This window comes from Misgurnus anguillicaudatus, chromosome 2, assembly GCF_027580225.2.
Source record: "Misgurnus anguillicaudatus chromosome 2, ASM2758022v2, whole genome shotgun sequence".
NCBI classification, from domain to species: Eukaryota; Metazoa; Chordata; class Actinopteri; order Cypriniformes; family Cobitidae; genus Misgurnus; species Misgurnus anguillicaudatus.
This window is the reverse complement of record NC_073338.2, coordinates 14,656,307-14,673,412: the sequence shown is the minus strand read 5'-3', so window position 1 is coordinate 14,673,412 and position 17,106 is coordinate 14,656,307. Positions and strand designations below refer to the sequence as shown.

Genomic DNA, 17,106 nt, shown 5'->3' with positions numbered 1-17,106 from the left:
TTATGAGTGCTATATTCACTCATTGACGGATAAAGTGAAGCATAAACACAGAAATGGTAGCGTTTATGGAGATTATTACGTGTCTGTAGGTGACAGAACTACAGCGTTGTTGTATCCTCTCACTGAGTTGTCTGGATTATAAAACGCTGATGTTCGTCTCGCACTGTCCTGAGGCTGCCAGTGCCTCCATAATAGGGAGGGCATACAATCAAGCACAGAACATTTCATCAACATTCAAATAAACATTGACTCTTAAACGTGTATGTATTTTTAAGTTGAAAACGTTGTTTAAAATTATTTTAAAATACAGAAAACGGCATTAAAACCTCACGCGGGATAAACGGTAGCCAACATAACATGCACAGTCGACATACCTTCTTTATTTAGTTTGACATGTCTGTGTGAAGCAGAGCCAACCTGCTCTGGTGAAAGTTTGTTCTTTAAAGGTGCAGTGTGTAAATTTTAGCAACATCTAGTGGTGAGGTTGTGAATTGCAAACAATGGCTCAGTCCACTGCTCACCTCTTGCTTTTGAAACATATAGAGAAGCTACGGTAGCCGCCACCGGACAAACATTTCATCGTTGGAGACAACTTAGTAAAAAAGTTTGTCTGCTAAGGGCTTCTGTAGAAACATGGCTGCACAAAATGGCGGCTTCCATGTAAGGGGACCCTCCGTGTATGTAGATAAAAACGTCTCATTCTAAGGCAATAAACACATAACGGTTCATTATAAAAAGGTCTTTATACATCCCTAATAATATAGTATTGTATATTTTTTTGCATTTATGTCAAGAGATCCTTCTAAAAATTACACACTGCACCTTTAACAATAATCCAATTATAGATCTACCATGGTTTTTTTTACAGTAAGGTTTAACTATGATTTTTCAAAAACCATGTTTTTGGCTTTAACTATAGTAAAACCGTTCATGTGATTGGAACGTTTACGGCAGGGGGACTTCAACTACTCTTCTTCGGGGGCCAGATTTTAAAATTGTAAATATGACGCAAGTCAAACTTTTACCCCTATTTTTACTTTATATATTTTTTACTTTTACCATATATGTGTGTGTGTTGTTTTTTTATTTATATATATATATATATATATATATACACAAATTAAAAAACATGCATTTTCAAAAAAATTCACACTTCTTGTATCCAGTGTTTTGTCTTTTAATTACTGAAGACCCATTTTGTGTTTATTAATATTTAAAAACAATTGCAGTTTAACATGTAAGAGACAAATATTAATAGTAAACGTGTAAAAGATCAACACTCTGTTTAACTTTCATTAATTGTTACATGTCAAGTATTCACAACATATAGCCAGTCTTCTCCTAATGACTAAAATTGCACTACATGTTTTCTTATATATATATAAGACAAATAGGTTAAACAGCCTTTACATTGTACATTACATACATATATAACTGTCGGGAGTTCGCCCCCTAGTGGCAGTCGTAAAGAAATTGCAGTTTAATCGTAAATCTGTCATGGGGGAATATATTTATAGTTAATAATTTACTTACCAGTAATTAATTGTTTTTAAAGTATTTAAGTGTTACTGATAAAGTGAAACAAAAAAGAATTAATAATTTTTACTTTGCACACAGTTTTGATTGGAACACAATAAAAAACATCACTTCCGGTCGGCGCATCACATGCGGTGTAGTCGCATAACTTTTTTTCTTTAATGCATCCAAACCTCGAATTGGATCTGATAATTACGTACCCGCAGATGGTTGGCACCCACACAGCCCCTTTCTGACTCCCTTTCCGTGTTTTCGGCCATCATTTGTCATGTCCAGTGGAAAGGTAAGTACCTACGCTGAATTTAAAGGGGCGATGAATTTGTCAATTTTATTGTTTTATACTGTTGTCTGATGTCTACTTATGATGTTCGCGTGGTTTTTACATTCAAAAACATCAAAAGCAATAAGTAATAGGATATTTTGTAACATGGATTAGTGGCTGTCTGGAGAAATGGTTCGTTTGAAGGGGCGGGCCGCACTGAAGACCTGGACGTAAACGGCCACTGCTATGATTGGATAGATTAATTCCCTGTCATTACATGTGGGGAAATGTTTTTAAAACATTAATGTGTAAAAATAGCAGCCGAACACAAATATGTTTGAGCCACAAAAGATTCTGGGTGCTAAAGATGATACACATAAATGACAATACGTATAGTAAAGTAGAAACAAAAATTTAAACTCGATGTGACTAAATTACCGTAAACAACAAAGTAAGCGCGCATCAGAATCTAAACTGCGGCTGATAAATCCTTATAAATAAAATAAATCCTGCTCTGACATACACGCAACGTTATATACCACAGTTATATGATAAAAAAGCTTGACCTTTCAAACGCAACTCGCCTAAAATACCGTATACAACACAGTAAGCGGGCATCAGAATCTAAACTGCGGCTGATAAATCCTTCCTTATCACCAACTTTGTATATTTCTACCGTTAAATTACAGTTGTGTTGTTAAGTGTTGTACCTTTATTAATCGTTTAATGTTTTTAGTAAATATGTGTTAAGACACGGATGTTACAACAGACATATCAAGCGATCTCTTCTAACAAAGCAATAGTGAAACGCAGTAACTTAAATAAACTTACTGTGTATACTGCTGTGTCATTTTTGTCAGATCCAGTATCAGTGGTGTTTTTAATCACAGTCTCTCTGCAAATCCAGCATCGACTTCTTTACAAATGAATCCGTGTACACAAAGTAAACAAACGCGAGCTGGAACTTCTTCAAAAGCAAACTTTATCCACGCATTCCTAATGTTGAGCCTCCGTTATCAAGCATCTGTGTTCTTCCTTCCACAACCGAAAATGGGTTTCCATGGTTACTTCAGATCACAGCGTCAAAATAAAAGTCTCTCAGAAAAAATGTATTTAAATGTCATTTTGGTTACATTTGGCAATCTTTAAAGACATGTTTACTTATTGTTGAGACACAAGTCTCTGAGTTCTGAATTTTAACAATTATAAAGTTAACTATTATTATTAGGTAATCGTAAATTGTTGTAATATGCTTATGATTTGTGAATGTAATGCTCAGTAAACTTAAACTTGATGATGTATGCAGTCTGCATATGCGACCTCTGGAGGCTGCAGCCTTCCGATTGAGAAACGGCCAAAGGTGACCGGCGGGCCGGATAGAGACTAGATGTGCTCCTGTGCCTACAAAACACTGCTCACTTTAGCGCCTTTTTGAGGTGATATTTGTTTGAGTGTTTACATTTCCAAGCATTTGAAACAAATGCAAATGATCAACTTTCCCTATTTTAATTTGCGTATTTAATATGCGAGCCGAATCGTCGGTCGTGATCCGTAAGTATCAACTGCCATCACTACATTGCGGTTTTCTCAAGACTAATTTGCTGTTGTGTGATTTTAACATCACCTACTTAATATTCATCAGCAATGAAAAATGGACACTAACCTCTTTGTTCTGTCATGTTCTCGTGCTCCTCTTACATCAATTCCAACAACAGTGTCATGAAGGTTTCAGCTGGATTCATTTCTCCTGCTGGTTTGTCCCCAGTATTTATTGGTAAATCGCTGTGGGAGGAGCTTCACTGAAGGCGTAACCATAATTTAAAGCGTAACTAAACACCTGGTCAGAGCCTGACTCCACCCACTGGCAATATTTGAAAAATGCAAGGAAAGTAGGCAGATCCCAACGGAGATAAAGGGGAGGAACTAAGCTCGTACCAAGTGTGTGGTGAGATCGTAACAAGGGCGTGGTGAGCTTGAACCAGCTTACATCACGAGTCATTTTTTGGAGCCAAGATCCAATAGGAAAATTCAACTGCAGTAGCCACCGTTCAACCTGAAGAGGGCAGCACCATATATTGTAGTATTGAAACACTTTATATCCAAATGTAAAAAAACTTACTAAAATCAATGAACAGCACTAATAAAGCCCCATTCTTACAGATCATTAACTAAAAAAAGTTTGATTAGGGTTTAGTTACTCTTTAATCATAATATTTCAATTTAAACAAGTATGGTAATACAAATTGCAATCATCTAAAACATGGTGGTTATGATTGTACTATAGTAAAATCCAGTGTTGGGGGTAACGCATTACAAGTAACTTGAGTTACGTATTAATATTACTTTTCTGAAGTAACGAGTAAAGTAACGCATTACTTTTTAAATGTACACATTAATATTTGAGTTACTTTTTCAAAAAAGTAACTCAAGTTACTTTTTTAGTTTAATTACTTTGATTAAAAAATATGTACTGAATTAAACTAAACGTATGCACTCTCTGTGCCTGTGTGGAACCTTTTTGAGTCAGAAACTGAGATGGCAGGCCAGAGCTAAACATTTTTGTGATGAAATATGCAATTTCTGAATGCAGAACTTTTCAGTCATAAAAACACCTGCCAGGCCTGAAAGAGATCAAGCTTTAGCCAAGAAAAAGTAATGCAAAAGTAACTAAAAGTAACGTAAGCATTACTTTCCATGAAAAGTAACTAAGTAATGCAATTAGTTACTTTTTTTGGGAGTAACTTAATATTGTAATGCATTACTTTTAAAAGTAACTTTCCCCAACACTGGTAAAATCATACTTTTCATATGGTACACTTGTGACATTAGAACAAAATATTCAAATAGAACATATTAGGTTATACGGTTATATATAGATATAAGTATACAGTGGGGCAAAAAAGTATTTAGTCAGCTACCAATTGTTCATGTTCTCACACTTAAAAAGATGAGAGAGGCCTGTAATTTTTGTCAAAGGTACACGTCAACTATGAGAGACAAAATGAGAAAAAAAATCCAGAAAATCACATTGTCTGATTTTTTAAGAATTTATTTGTAAATTATGGTGAAAAATAAGTATTTGGTCAAAAACAAAAGTTTATGTCAATACTTTGTTATATACCCTTTGTTGGCAATGACAGAGATCAAACGTTTTCTGTAAGTCTCCACAAGGTTTTTACATATTGTTGCTGGTAGTTTGGCCCATTCCTCCATGCAGATCTCCTCTAGAGCAGTGATGTTTTAGGGCTGTTGCTGGGCAACTCAGATTTTCAACTCCCTCCAAAGATTTTCTATGGGGTTGAGATCTGGAGACTGGCTAGGCCACTCCAGGACCTTGAAATTATTCTTACGAAACCACTCCTTCTTTGCCCGGGCGGTATGTTTGGGATCACTGCCATACTGAAAGACCCAGCCACGTTTCATCTTCAATGCCCTTGCTGACGAAAGGAGGTTTTGAGTCAAAATCTCACGATACATGGACCCATTCATTCTTTCCTTAACTCGGATCAGTCGTCCTGGTCCCCTTGCAGAAAAACAGCCCCAAAGCATGAGGTTTCCACCCCCATGCTTCACAGTAGGTATGGAGTTCTTTGGATGCAACTCAGCATCTTTCTCCTCCAAACACAAGAAGTTGAGTTTCTACCAAAAAGTTATGTTTTGGTTTCATCTGACCATATGACATTCTCCCACTCTTCTTCTGGATCATCCAAATGCTCTCTAGCAAACTTCAGACGGGTCCGGACATGTACTGGCTTAAGCAGGTGGACACATCTGGCACTGCAGGAATTGAGTCCCTGGCTGCATAGTGTGTTACTGATGGTAGCCTTTGTTACTTTGGTCCCAGCTCTCTGCAGGTCATTCACTAGGTCCCCCCATGTGGTTCTGGGATTTTTGCTCACCATTCTGGTGATAATTTTTACCCTACGGGATGAGATCTTGCGTGGAGCCCCAGATCGAGGGACATTATCAGTGTTCTTGTATGTCTTTCATTTTCTAATAATTGCTCTCACAGTTGATTTCTTCACACCAAGCTGCTTACCTATTGCAGATTCAGTCTTGCCAGCCTGGTGCAGGTCTACAATTTTGTTTCTGGTGTCCTTTGACAGCTCTTTGGTCTTGGCCATAGTTGAGTTTGCATTCTGACTGTTTTAGGTTGTGGACAGGTGTCTTTTATACTGCTAACAAGTTCAAACAGGTGCCATTAATACAGGTAACAAGTGGAGGACAGAGGATCCTCTTAAAGAAGAAGTTACAGGTCTGTGAGAGAAAGAAATCTTGCTTTTTTGTTATTGACCAAATACTTATTTTCCACCATAAACCGCAAACAAATTCTTAAAAAATCAGACAATGTGATTTTCTGGATTTTTTTCCACATTTTGTCTCTCATAGTTGAAGTGTACCTATGATGAAAATTACAGGCCTCTCTCATCTTTTTAAGTGGGAGAACTTGCACAATTGGTGGTTGACTAAATACTTTTTTGCCCCACTGTAGATGACTGTGTTCTCAAAATGTTTTTTATTTGCCCTCATATTCTTTCTTGTACCACCCTTCACATACATATCTGGAAGGCTCAATATGCGGTTCATTATTCAGGTCTTTTGTTTCCTCAGGTGTTAATCACAGATTATTCAAAAGCATTCACACCTCCTTGCATATGGCCTGACTAAGCAATAAGTCTCTTTCCAGTCTCTGCTACCTGCATTGACCTAAAACGTTGACTATACATTACTGAAGTATTAAAGTCATTCAGTTATTGCATACCATTGCTATTTGCATAATGAGTCAGGAACCATTCCGATATGTTGGTAATGTCTGTATATCTTACAGGCCTTCTGCAAAACAAAGAATCTGTCATTCAAAGAGTCAACTAAATGATTCAAAGAAAGCAAGTTAAGAGATGCAATGTAAAGGGTTGACAGTTCCTTAAACCTGGTTAAGAGATTGACTAGATTTTCTTCTATTTATCTTTATAACCTTGTCTGTTAGGGTTGATTTTTTTGCTCTTTTCGCCAGACTTAGCTTTTATTAATTTGTTTTAAGTAATATGCTACAGTAGATATTTGCTTGTTATGCTGTGGTTTGATGTAATTATTTTAATGTTGTGCTTTGTCAGCTTGGCTCAGCCCCAGATGGGTTATCCATCACTGAAATGGAGATTCGACAGTTTGAAGCTCTGTATCCAGACTCTGCCCAGAGCCGCATGTTCTTCTACTTCAGATCACCCAATGTCACCAGGTACTTATTCATCCGTTGTTTGTTGACTTTTCAGTAAGACGTGATGCTGTACAATATACAGTATAACTCTTCCCAACAGCCCCAGTGGCCTTGTCTGAGTGCTTTGTCACTGTGAAACCTGGGAAGCTTAGTTTTGACTTCAAAGCTTTAATAAACCCAGATCCAGACTTCATAGATTAAGGGCCATATTTTCAGCTCTCCTTTCAGCCCTTGGACAGCGTCACAAGATTTTTTAAAGCATTACTTAAAAATGTTTCTCATCTCACCATACCCACAGGTACAGAGTCATCATATACAATTAATCCGTGAGGTAGCATTTAAAAAAACATTTAAAAACAGATGCATTTGTTTAAAGCAAAGCATTTATTGACTTATCAGGCTGCAGGTGAAGCAGCTCTTTACGCCTTCTAACGTCTCATAATTAGTCCTCATTTATGTCCAAGAGACTCAATAATAATCCTTTACATTTAATCCTTTAATCTTTCATATTTAAAAGCGTTTTTAGCTGCTGCGCATTCATGTATGTGATAAGCAAACCCGCGTTGTCGTCCCTTTAGGCGCATATTACTAATGCGCTCTTTAAATAACAAAAAAGCATATTGCGCCATTGACTTTGGACTTTGGGGCGGGTTTTTGTTGGTTAATGGCGTGGTGTATTTTGGTTGCCTCAAAATAGCAACGCGCCAACAATGCGCCTGAACACACCTCGTTTTCAGACCAGAATGCCGATGGCGCAAAAGGGGGCGCAAATGCATTTGCTATTTAAACAAAGCGGCGCTAAACGTGAAAATTATAATTGCGTAGGGTGGAAACTAGCAAAAGACACTTGGGTCGCGCATTGCGCTGCATTGCGCCAGGTGTAAGATAGAGCCCTTAAAGTTAATGGTTTAGATTAAATTGATGATTATGTGTCATTGCGGATTGTGTTGAATACATGCTGTGTGTTTTTATCTTTAGGTCAGTGCCAGTAGCGTGGAAGACAGACTTTGTAGCTGAATCCCAAGAAGCTGAAGCTAAAATGGACAGTCTGAAAACATGGATCAGAGACAATGAATTCAAAGTTACAGAAAAGTGAGTTCTTGGTGTTTTATGAATTTGTAAGCATTGATGAATGAGATTGTTATTAATGCTTGATCTTGTTTTAGTTATCCCTGTGAGTGGGGTGGCGTGGTGGACGGAAAGCCCTATGTGAAAGGTCTGGAGGACTTTGGGAAGGCGGCCCTGGAGGATATCTGGGAGGCCCTACAAAAGCAGTTTATAGAGGTTAGATTCTTTTGACTTTTCATTGTTCTTAGCTGTTCTTAATTCGTAGACAATTGCATTAATACTGCATAGGTCAAAGGTTCAAAATCCCCCTGTATACTTAAAGTGCATTGTATTCATTGCATATATGTAAATGTAGTTCTTTCTTTTAGATGTGTACATTTTGTTTTTTATTTTTTTGTAGGAGACAGATGAAGATTTCTCATCTGAGATTAAAGAACAGGAAGTGCACCAGGATGCCCAACAGAGACAGTTTCACGGCAGAGCGAAACACATTGCTATGGGAATAGAAAAAGTTCAGGAAAGTCAGCAAAAAGGAGGAATTCTGCTCGTTGAGGGAATTCCTGGAGAGGGCAAAACTGTGTTCATGGTAAACCCGTACATTGTATAAATAAACATGTGTTAGCATTCAATGTAAGACCGTTACATTTAATGCAAATCTATCCCTGCATCTTTCTCTTAAGGCTGCCCTGGCCCAGGCACTCAAAACCTCAGGCAAAAACAAAAAAGCCCCCGTTTGTGATGTCATATCCTACTCTACTGATGCTAGCCAATCAGCGTGCAGTGTTGAGCAGCTTCTTCGATGTCTTGTCCAGTGGCTGAGAATGAGAAAAAATGAGACCGAGTTGGCTCAAAACACTCCTTACAAGTAAGTGTGAGACACATATAGGGTTTTGTCAATGCCACAGATCTGCCTGATTAACATTTTGCAATATTTCACAGTACATTTTTAAATAATTGTCATTGCATTACAAAGAGTTGCTGTCAGAGTTCAATGTGCAGTTAGATGACCTGAGTAAAGGAAAGCCAATGGCGCTGCTTGTTGATGGGGCCGACCGCATTCAAGATGGTCGAGGTCAGAGGGTGTCAGAATGGATCCCGCAACACCTCCCCAAAGTAAGAGAAAGGACACACACTTAAATTTGCTGATGTATATTTAACCTTCTCATGATCTCCTCTATCTGACAGGGTGTCTGTCTGGTTCTGAGTGTGACATCCGAATCATCCCTCCAGAGCACTGTTTGTAAAAGAAAAGATACTTTATCACTTACACTGGGACAGTTATCATTACCGGACAGGAAGGAGATTGTACAGAAGCAACTTGTTGTGTACGGAAAGAAGCTGAGCGATTCTGCTTTCAATAACCAAATAAATATTTTTTGGGGGGGTTATGGACGAAAACAAATAAAATTTTCCATTTATTTAGTGATTAATTGAGGATTTATTGTCATATGCATCTGTAGCTTCAGACGCTGCTGATGAAGAAAGGTTCAGTGAGTCCGCTCTACCTCCATCTGGCCTGCGAGGAGCTGAGGAACTACGCCTCTTTTGAAAAGGTTTAATATCACACTAATAAGATACTGACTTTAATAAGATGTTATATGGTAATGATAGGCAAGCCTTTGAATTTTTGCTTCTTTTCTTCTGTAATGTCCCTCTTGTTATTAGTTAAACTATAAAGTGACATTCAAAATATGAGTATCAAACAGTATGAACATGTTTTGAAAGCATCTCAGAAAGCAATAAGATTTACATATAATTGTTGGTAGAGCACTGCATTAGCAGTGCAAAGGTCATATGTTCACATCCTAATGATAAAATGTATAGCTTGAATGCACTGTAAATGTCTACTGGTACTAACTAGTAGGAGTGTCGAGAGCACATTTGGAGGAATTGAATCAATACATTTTTTACTAATAGTTCATTGCACATTAAAGTGGAAAAGAAATTGTCATTTTTCTTGATGATTATGATGTCATTTGTCTTGTAGATGAAGGACAGCCTGCAGTCTCTTCCTCAGTCGCTGTGTGAGCTGGTTCAGAGGGCTTTGGTGAGGATGGAGAGTCAGTATGGAGCAGCAGGACTGGGATGGGCTTTAGCTACACTGGCCATCAGCACAACTGGTACATTATATCCAGCAATACACTTTTAAAGGCCCCATGAAATTAAAATGATTTATTTTCCTTTTAGTATAAATATGTTAGGCTTAAAGTAGCATTAAAACACACGCTATTTGCCTCAAACACCTCTTTGGCCAATATTCAACTCAAGGGAAAAATTTGCTAGCCTGGGTGCCAGACGATCTTAGCCCCGCCCACAACAATTTTGAGGACGGGAAGATCGGTCTGGGGTTTCTCCGTTGAGGAGCTACTATGCGAGACCCAAAGCTGGTCGAACCAATCAAATTGTCAGGGCGGGCTTTATATGATACGAATACAAGTGTATTATGTATGCACAGTGTTTTGAAATGATTGAACTTGCACATGTACATATTGCAATATTCAAATAGTTTGAAGCAATATGTAGCAAGTTATAAAATTTTTCACACATCTTTTGTGCAGCCTTAATACCATTGGACTAAATTAATTGAGAGCTTCATGTGTATTAGCATTGTGTGTAGTATTACCAGAGTACCATGTCTAAACTGATAACTAATAGCATAAAATTCACAACTGATGGAAATTGTTTTTTGTGCATGCTTCAACAATTAAAGTTTTAACATTTTAATGCTTTGGATGCATTATATTATAAATGCATTTGTTTACTCAACATTCATCTGTTTCTTTTAGGCCTGCGGGAGACTGATCTTTACTCAATACTGAACATGTGCAATGATTTAAACTCCAGAGGCGGTCAGGTGTCGTGGAATGAAACTCTAAATATAGCTAAATATCCAGAGAGCCGTGTTCCCATGGCAACATTTTCTCAAATGGCACGAAATCTGCACAGGTACACACAATTTAATACTAATAGTAGTACTATACAAAAAATGTATATTAAGAATTGGTATTGTGAACTTTTGAATCTTTTAATGCAGCCTAATTGGACCATCACATGGTCAGGGGTCAGATGATGTCCTCACTTTGTCCCATCCGGAGGTGAGGTCTGCTTTCGAACAGCTTTACCTTTCAACCGATATGGACAAAACCAGAGCACATCTGATTATTGCAGGTAAAACAACATAAATGGACAACGTTGTGATGTAGTGCTTGTGTATATTTTGTTCACATACATTAAATGTATACCTTTATCTCAGCTCACTTCTGGGTGCGATCAAACCCTCATGGGAAGGACACATTTCTACATTCTGATCCTGATACTCTGTCCTGTATACCTGCTCACCTGGTCAGTGTCCCTTTTGACGTTTTAACTCCTATATGAGGTTAATATAACTCATAAGAGATGTTTTTGATTTGTTTTTTTCTCTCTGTTTAGATGAGCTGTCATCAATGGGAGCCTCTGGGTTTGCTGCTGTCCAGTTATTATTTCTTGTATGCTAATGTTCGGCACGGATTTCTTCATCACCTTTTGGAGACCTATATTTTGTTCAGCAAGAGATATTTTTGGTTCGCTTTATCTCTGAAGCATCCACTTTTTCACAGATTTTCACAGGTTCACAAAGTATAATTTTTTCTCAATTTAGGCAACAATGTTACACCTCATCGGCTTCAATCTCCAGGATCAGCAGGTATTTTGTGTATACTCAATGTTTAGAGATAATTTGTTTATGTGTGTCAAATTATTCTGGCTTCTGGTATAACTAGTCGATCAGAAGTTTTTGGATATGTGAACCTGGACCACAAAACTTACGTCACACGTCACATGGATTCCAGATTTTCAAGAAGTTCTTTCTCGGCCAAATATTGTTCTATCCTGACAAACAATGCATCAGTGAAAAGCTTATTTCAACTTTCCGATGATTTCAAAAAAATATCCTTATGACTCGTATTGTTGTCCAGAGTCACATATATGTACTAAATTACTCTATGTACTGTATTACTATGCAATATATGTTTTCCTTTGGCTTCTGTGTTAAAGCTTCACCAAATCCGTGTTTGATTTGCAGAAAACATGAAGGACATTGAAGACTGTCTCAGTTTTCTGAAGCGTCACAGTCCTATCCTCTCGCAATGGCCTGCTCTGTTTGTGCAGACGGCTCTTAATGAACCGCAGGACAGCTCTGCTCATTCATGGGCTGAATACATGACTAGAAAGGGAGGCGTGCATGCTGTAGAGTGGCTGAACAACCCAGGAGCAACACAAAAAGAAGTCAGGTACTAATATTGACCATATTGTTCACCCAAAAATAGTTAATTCAGCCTCATGCCGTTCTTAATGTCGTTTCTTTATTCTGTTTAACGCCTGGTATACACTGTGCATTTTTAAATAGTCCTTTAGGATCTCAGTTTCCATCAGTGTCAGACTGTACGAGTTTAAAGACTTTAAAAAATCGGATGCTCGCAAACAAACGCGTACGTAGTTTTAGGTCATCGATTGGCGATGGCTGGGTGAACAAACGCTGAAGCGAAGACTAGCAAACCGAAACAACATCTAGCGTTCATTTTAATCATGACTTGTCTTGAGCATAAAAGAAGAAAAAACGAAGGAGACAAGTACCTGGCATTTGTATTTTCAGCGTGCATGTCCACCTGGCTCTTTTCGACATTTGTCTGCGTTGGTTTGTTGTTATTGCACTAATTGCGTGATTGGGTTCTATGCTGCTATTGGTTCTTGATCTGCCGGTTGTCGTAGGGAGATGTCCCATGTGGTTAGATGTTCTGACACTGCCAGAATTTTGTTGGAGGATAATTTTGATCATTAATTGGCTGTTTGTGTACATGTCAAACTAGCGATCAAAGACGGCAGATTTTAGCCTAGGATTCCAGGAATCTTTTAGGATTTCAAAATTTGTCCCAGACAGCTAAATCCTGGCTGAAATCAGAGTGTGCACCGAGCTAAACGCAAAAGAAGATTTTGAGAAATGATGGTAAGCATACAGTTGATGTTACCTATTGATTTACATAGTATTTGTTTTTCCTACTATGGAAATGAATTGGTACCGTCAACTGTTTTGCTTAGCATCATTTATCAAAATATTGTACTTTTTTGTGTGTTCAAAAACACAACATTGTAATTTATTAGTATGCTACACTGAAGATCTTTGCACATTGGGTCTGAAATACTCGTCTGAAATTGTCGCACGTTTAAAAAAATAAATACGACCCCATGTTTCGTCAATCACATATACACACTGTCTCCGAAACTTTGTCCATCATAAAAAATTTGTATCAGGTTAGACTTGATACAAGTCTTGATACATTTTGAGAGGTGCCTTGACATCAGAGCTCTCGTACAAGCAGACGGCAAAAACAAGAATAGCGTCTGACAAGTTGATCCACATTGTATAATAAACAAAGTGAGGAATACAAAGAGACGCAATATAAGACAGATAGAAAGTGTCGTGATTATCAGGTATGGTAGTCCACACTCGAAATGTGACTCATTTAACTCATCCCAGTGTAGCATTCACATAAGCATTCACATAAAATGTCCAGTAAATGTACTTTTCCCGCAGTAGTTATTTTGTCTAGAACAAAGCACTCACATACCTCATATGGGTAATATACTTATGCCGCAATAGTTAGCCTGTCTGGAACCGAGCTGACTTAAACCACTATAATGTATGACGCTTGCATAACATGCGAACGGCCCCTACGCTAATAGAACTCTGTTTTTGTCTCCCTGTCTCGTCCTCGACCCTGAGGACAATTAGACAAACAGACAAATTGCATCACTGATCTACTGGCTGTCCTTCAACGTGATGCCCAGCATATGCGTGACCAACGACCATCGGCTGAACCAGTTTTATCCGCTTACCCGCTTCCTATCCCTACCATATCTATATATATATAAATGTATATTAATTTCTCCCAAGGGTTTTTAACCTTCTAGGAGTTTTTCCCACCGGGTTTTCTCCTAGGAGGTTTTTTCGTCCCAGAGAGAGTAAACTTAGCATTTTACTGTATACGTTACATTATTAATACGCTTGCTTGTATGGTTTAACCTTAGCCGCTATATTCTACTTCTTATATTATCTATTGATTTTCTGTGTTCTCCTCTACATCTTCTCATGTAAAGCTGCTTTGCAACAATTAACAATTGTGAAAAGCGCTATATAAATAGAATTGAATTGAATAGTGAACCCGCACACACACACCTGGAGCAGTGGACGGCCGAATAGTGCTAACATTACAAAGACTTAATTGTGTATTGTTTTGCAAAGATGAATTAATCGCATCAGTGCAGGTGTGCAAGGTTTGTGTGTGTGTAACGAATACGGAAAAACGCATACAAAAATTACATGCTACAGTGTGCAAATCTTGAAACTCAGTTTACTTTAAATGGTTTAATTGGATAAGATGTGTTTTTGTTGACAGGTATTGATAGTTTAAGCCAGGGTTCCCCAAATCTTACCCTGGAGGGCCGGAGCACTACAGAGTTTAGGTCCAACCCTAATCAAACTTACCCACCTGTGATTTTCTAGTGATCATGAAGACCTTGATTAGCTTGCTCAGGTGTGTTTGATCAGGGTTAGAGCTAAACTCTGCAGTGCTCCGGCCCTCCAGGGTAAGATTTGGGGAACCCTGGTTTAGGCTATAGTTTAAGTTAGTTCACCCAAAAGTAGAACGACACGGGGGTAAGTGATTTATGATAAAATTGTAACTTTGGGGAGAACTAAACCTGTAATTTTAAAGTTGGCCTTTGTATAGATGTGTACAAGTTGTTCATCTGTTTTTTGTCCTGTCTTTTTCTGCTCAGTGAACTGGTTTCCACCTTCCAGTCTGAGCCCAGTTGTGTGGTGTTGAGTCCGGGAGGAAAGCTTGTGGCAGTGGGTACTGAAGAGGGAACACTTCACTTTGTTCATGCAGAGACTGGACAGGTAACTAGTGATATGAATCAGAAAAAAAAGTGTTTTAAGCTAAATTTATTTTAAGAAAAATATGGTAAAGTTAATGTCAGTTTTAACTAAAATTGTTGGTTGAAAATATCCATAAAAATTGGTTTATGTTGACCAAAACCTACTGATTTATAAGATCAGTCTTCCCCTGAGGCATTGCAAACATGGCTGCAGAGTGCCAAGCGTTTTCTAAAGGAACTTTGTCTTAACCAAATTAGATCTGTTTTTTAGTGCATTTCATATACAAACTTTCTTTAATTCTTTTTGTCAACAGGAAGTGAAGTCATTGCTAAGCAGTTGTGATGGCATCTCCGGATGCATTTTCCTTAATGAAGGGCTTCTGGGAACAACGTCATTCGATGGACAGGTGGAAGTGTGGGATGTTGAGAGTGGTTGCAGGTAAGGACTGCATAATATATATATTTACTTTTCTTCAGAATTAACTTGACTTAAAATGATAAAATCTTCACCTCTGTCACCTGAAGAACCGCTCGCATGAGCGCCCACTCCAACAGGATCACAGGATGTGATGTCAGTCCAGACAGAAAACACTTTGTTACGGTCTCAATAGACTTAAACGTGAAGGTAAAACCAAGAAAAGACTGGTTTTAAATCTAAACTACCTGTTATCTATTGCTATATTTATTATTTATGTGGTCACACTCAGGTGTGGTCAGCGCAGAAGAGCAAAGAAGTGGCCTCTCTCGTGAATCCCTCTCCTCTGAACTGTGTGAACTTTGACTCTGAGGGTCTGCTCTTAGCTGTGGGCTCCTGGGATGGAGCTGTCCGTGTTTGGCATTGGCTGGAAAATCAAAAGACTACGGTAGGGAAGATAATCTGAACATATTGTGTTATACCTGATATAGTCAAATATAATTGTGCTTACATTGTATGGCACATTTTATGCTCTCTCTCTTCTTCTCAGACTCTGTTAGGTCATCAGAGTTCTGTGCGCTGTTTGTCTTTCTCTCCCTGCTCCTCCATGTTGTGCTCGGGCAGTTTGTTTGGAGAAGTGCGGCTCTGGTCAGTTACAGCAGCTTCTTGTTTAGGAAGTTATCATGCTCACCGCGGGTCCACAGAGACCCTAAACTTCCTACAGGGAGGATCTCTGTTGCTGAGTGCTGGATATGACCAAGTGGTAAGGAATATAATCACTTTGTTGGATAAACTATCTAAAAATCAGATTTAAGTTTAGATTTAATGTCTATAAACTGCTGGTCAAGCTGGTTAATTCTGGTAAACTTCCTGTCATGCTGGTTAATAATGGTAAATTTGCCTGTCAAGCTGGTCAATGCTTCTAAACTGCAACTCAAGCTGGTTAATACTCGTAAATTTGCCCATCAAGCTGGTTAATGCTGGTAAATTGCAACTCAAGCTGATTAATAATGGTGAATTTGCCTGTCAACCTTGTTAATGCTGGTAAACTACAACTCAAGCTGGTAATGCCAGTAAACAGCACTCGAGCTGGTTAATGCCAGTTAACTGCAAGTCATGCTGGTTAATAATAGTAAATTTGCCTGTCAAGCTGGTAAATGCTTGTAAACTGCAGGTCACGCTTAATGCCAATTAACTACAAGTCATGCTGGTTAATAATAGTAAATTTGCCTAACAAGCTGGTAAATGCTTGTAAACTGCAGGTCACGCTGGTTAATGCCAGTTAACTGCAGGTCATGCTGGTTAATAATGATAAAATTATCAAGCTGATTGATGCTGGTAAACTGCAGGTCAATGATGGTAAATTGTCAGCTAAGCTGGTTAACTCGTAAACTGCCATGGGCCAGTAAAAACAGTCTTGAATCACTATAAGCTGGTGTGTAACTCCTCCTGGTAAATTTTGTTACGCCTGCTGAAACATGCACATTGTATCAGATCATACTCAATCACAGGACATCTGTATAAATATTAATTCAACCCATTTTCATTGTCTAGGTTCAGGTATGGTCAGGGGGTCTTGGACGTTGTGTCGTTGTGCTGGGAGAGGAAAAGGTACTAAAGCTTCTTGAATTATATTTCCTTCTTAACATGTAAATGTGCACTTCAAGAATAAACATATTAATTTATCATTTTCAG

The 17,106-nt window shown here is 38.3% G+C and overlaps 1 protein-coding gene across 1 annotated transcript in view; it reads left to right on the top strand.

Annotated features, from left to right (window-relative positions):
* Positions 1-17,106, top strand: part of LOC129441850 (telomerase protein component 1) — an 89,723-nt gene that overhangs the window by 62,016 nt on the left and 10,601 nt on the right. The window contains 21 exon segments of the mRNA XM_073873294.1: positions 6,913-7,034; positions 7,992-8,105; positions 8,180-8,297; positions 8,482-8,667; positions 8,762-8,950; positions 9,057-9,194; positions 9,267-9,446; positions 9,542-9,634; positions 10,069-10,201; positions 10,868-11,027; positions 11,116-11,249; positions 11,335-11,423; positions 11,514-11,628; positions 11,722-11,766; positions 12,145-12,352; positions 14,898-15,018; positions 15,311-15,435; positions 15,522-15,621; positions 15,704-15,859; positions 15,962-16,174; positions 16,966-17,022. Of these exon segments, the coding sequence (XP_073729395.1) occupies positions 6,913-7,034; positions 7,992-8,105; positions 8,180-8,297; positions 8,482-8,667; positions 8,762-8,950; positions 9,057-9,194; positions 9,267-9,446; positions 9,542-9,634; positions 10,069-10,201; positions 10,868-11,027; positions 11,116-11,249; positions 11,335-11,423; positions 11,514-11,628; positions 11,722-11,766; positions 12,145-12,352; positions 14,898-15,018; positions 15,311-15,435; positions 15,522-15,621; positions 15,704-15,859; positions 15,962-16,174; positions 16,966-17,022 (2,796 nt within the window).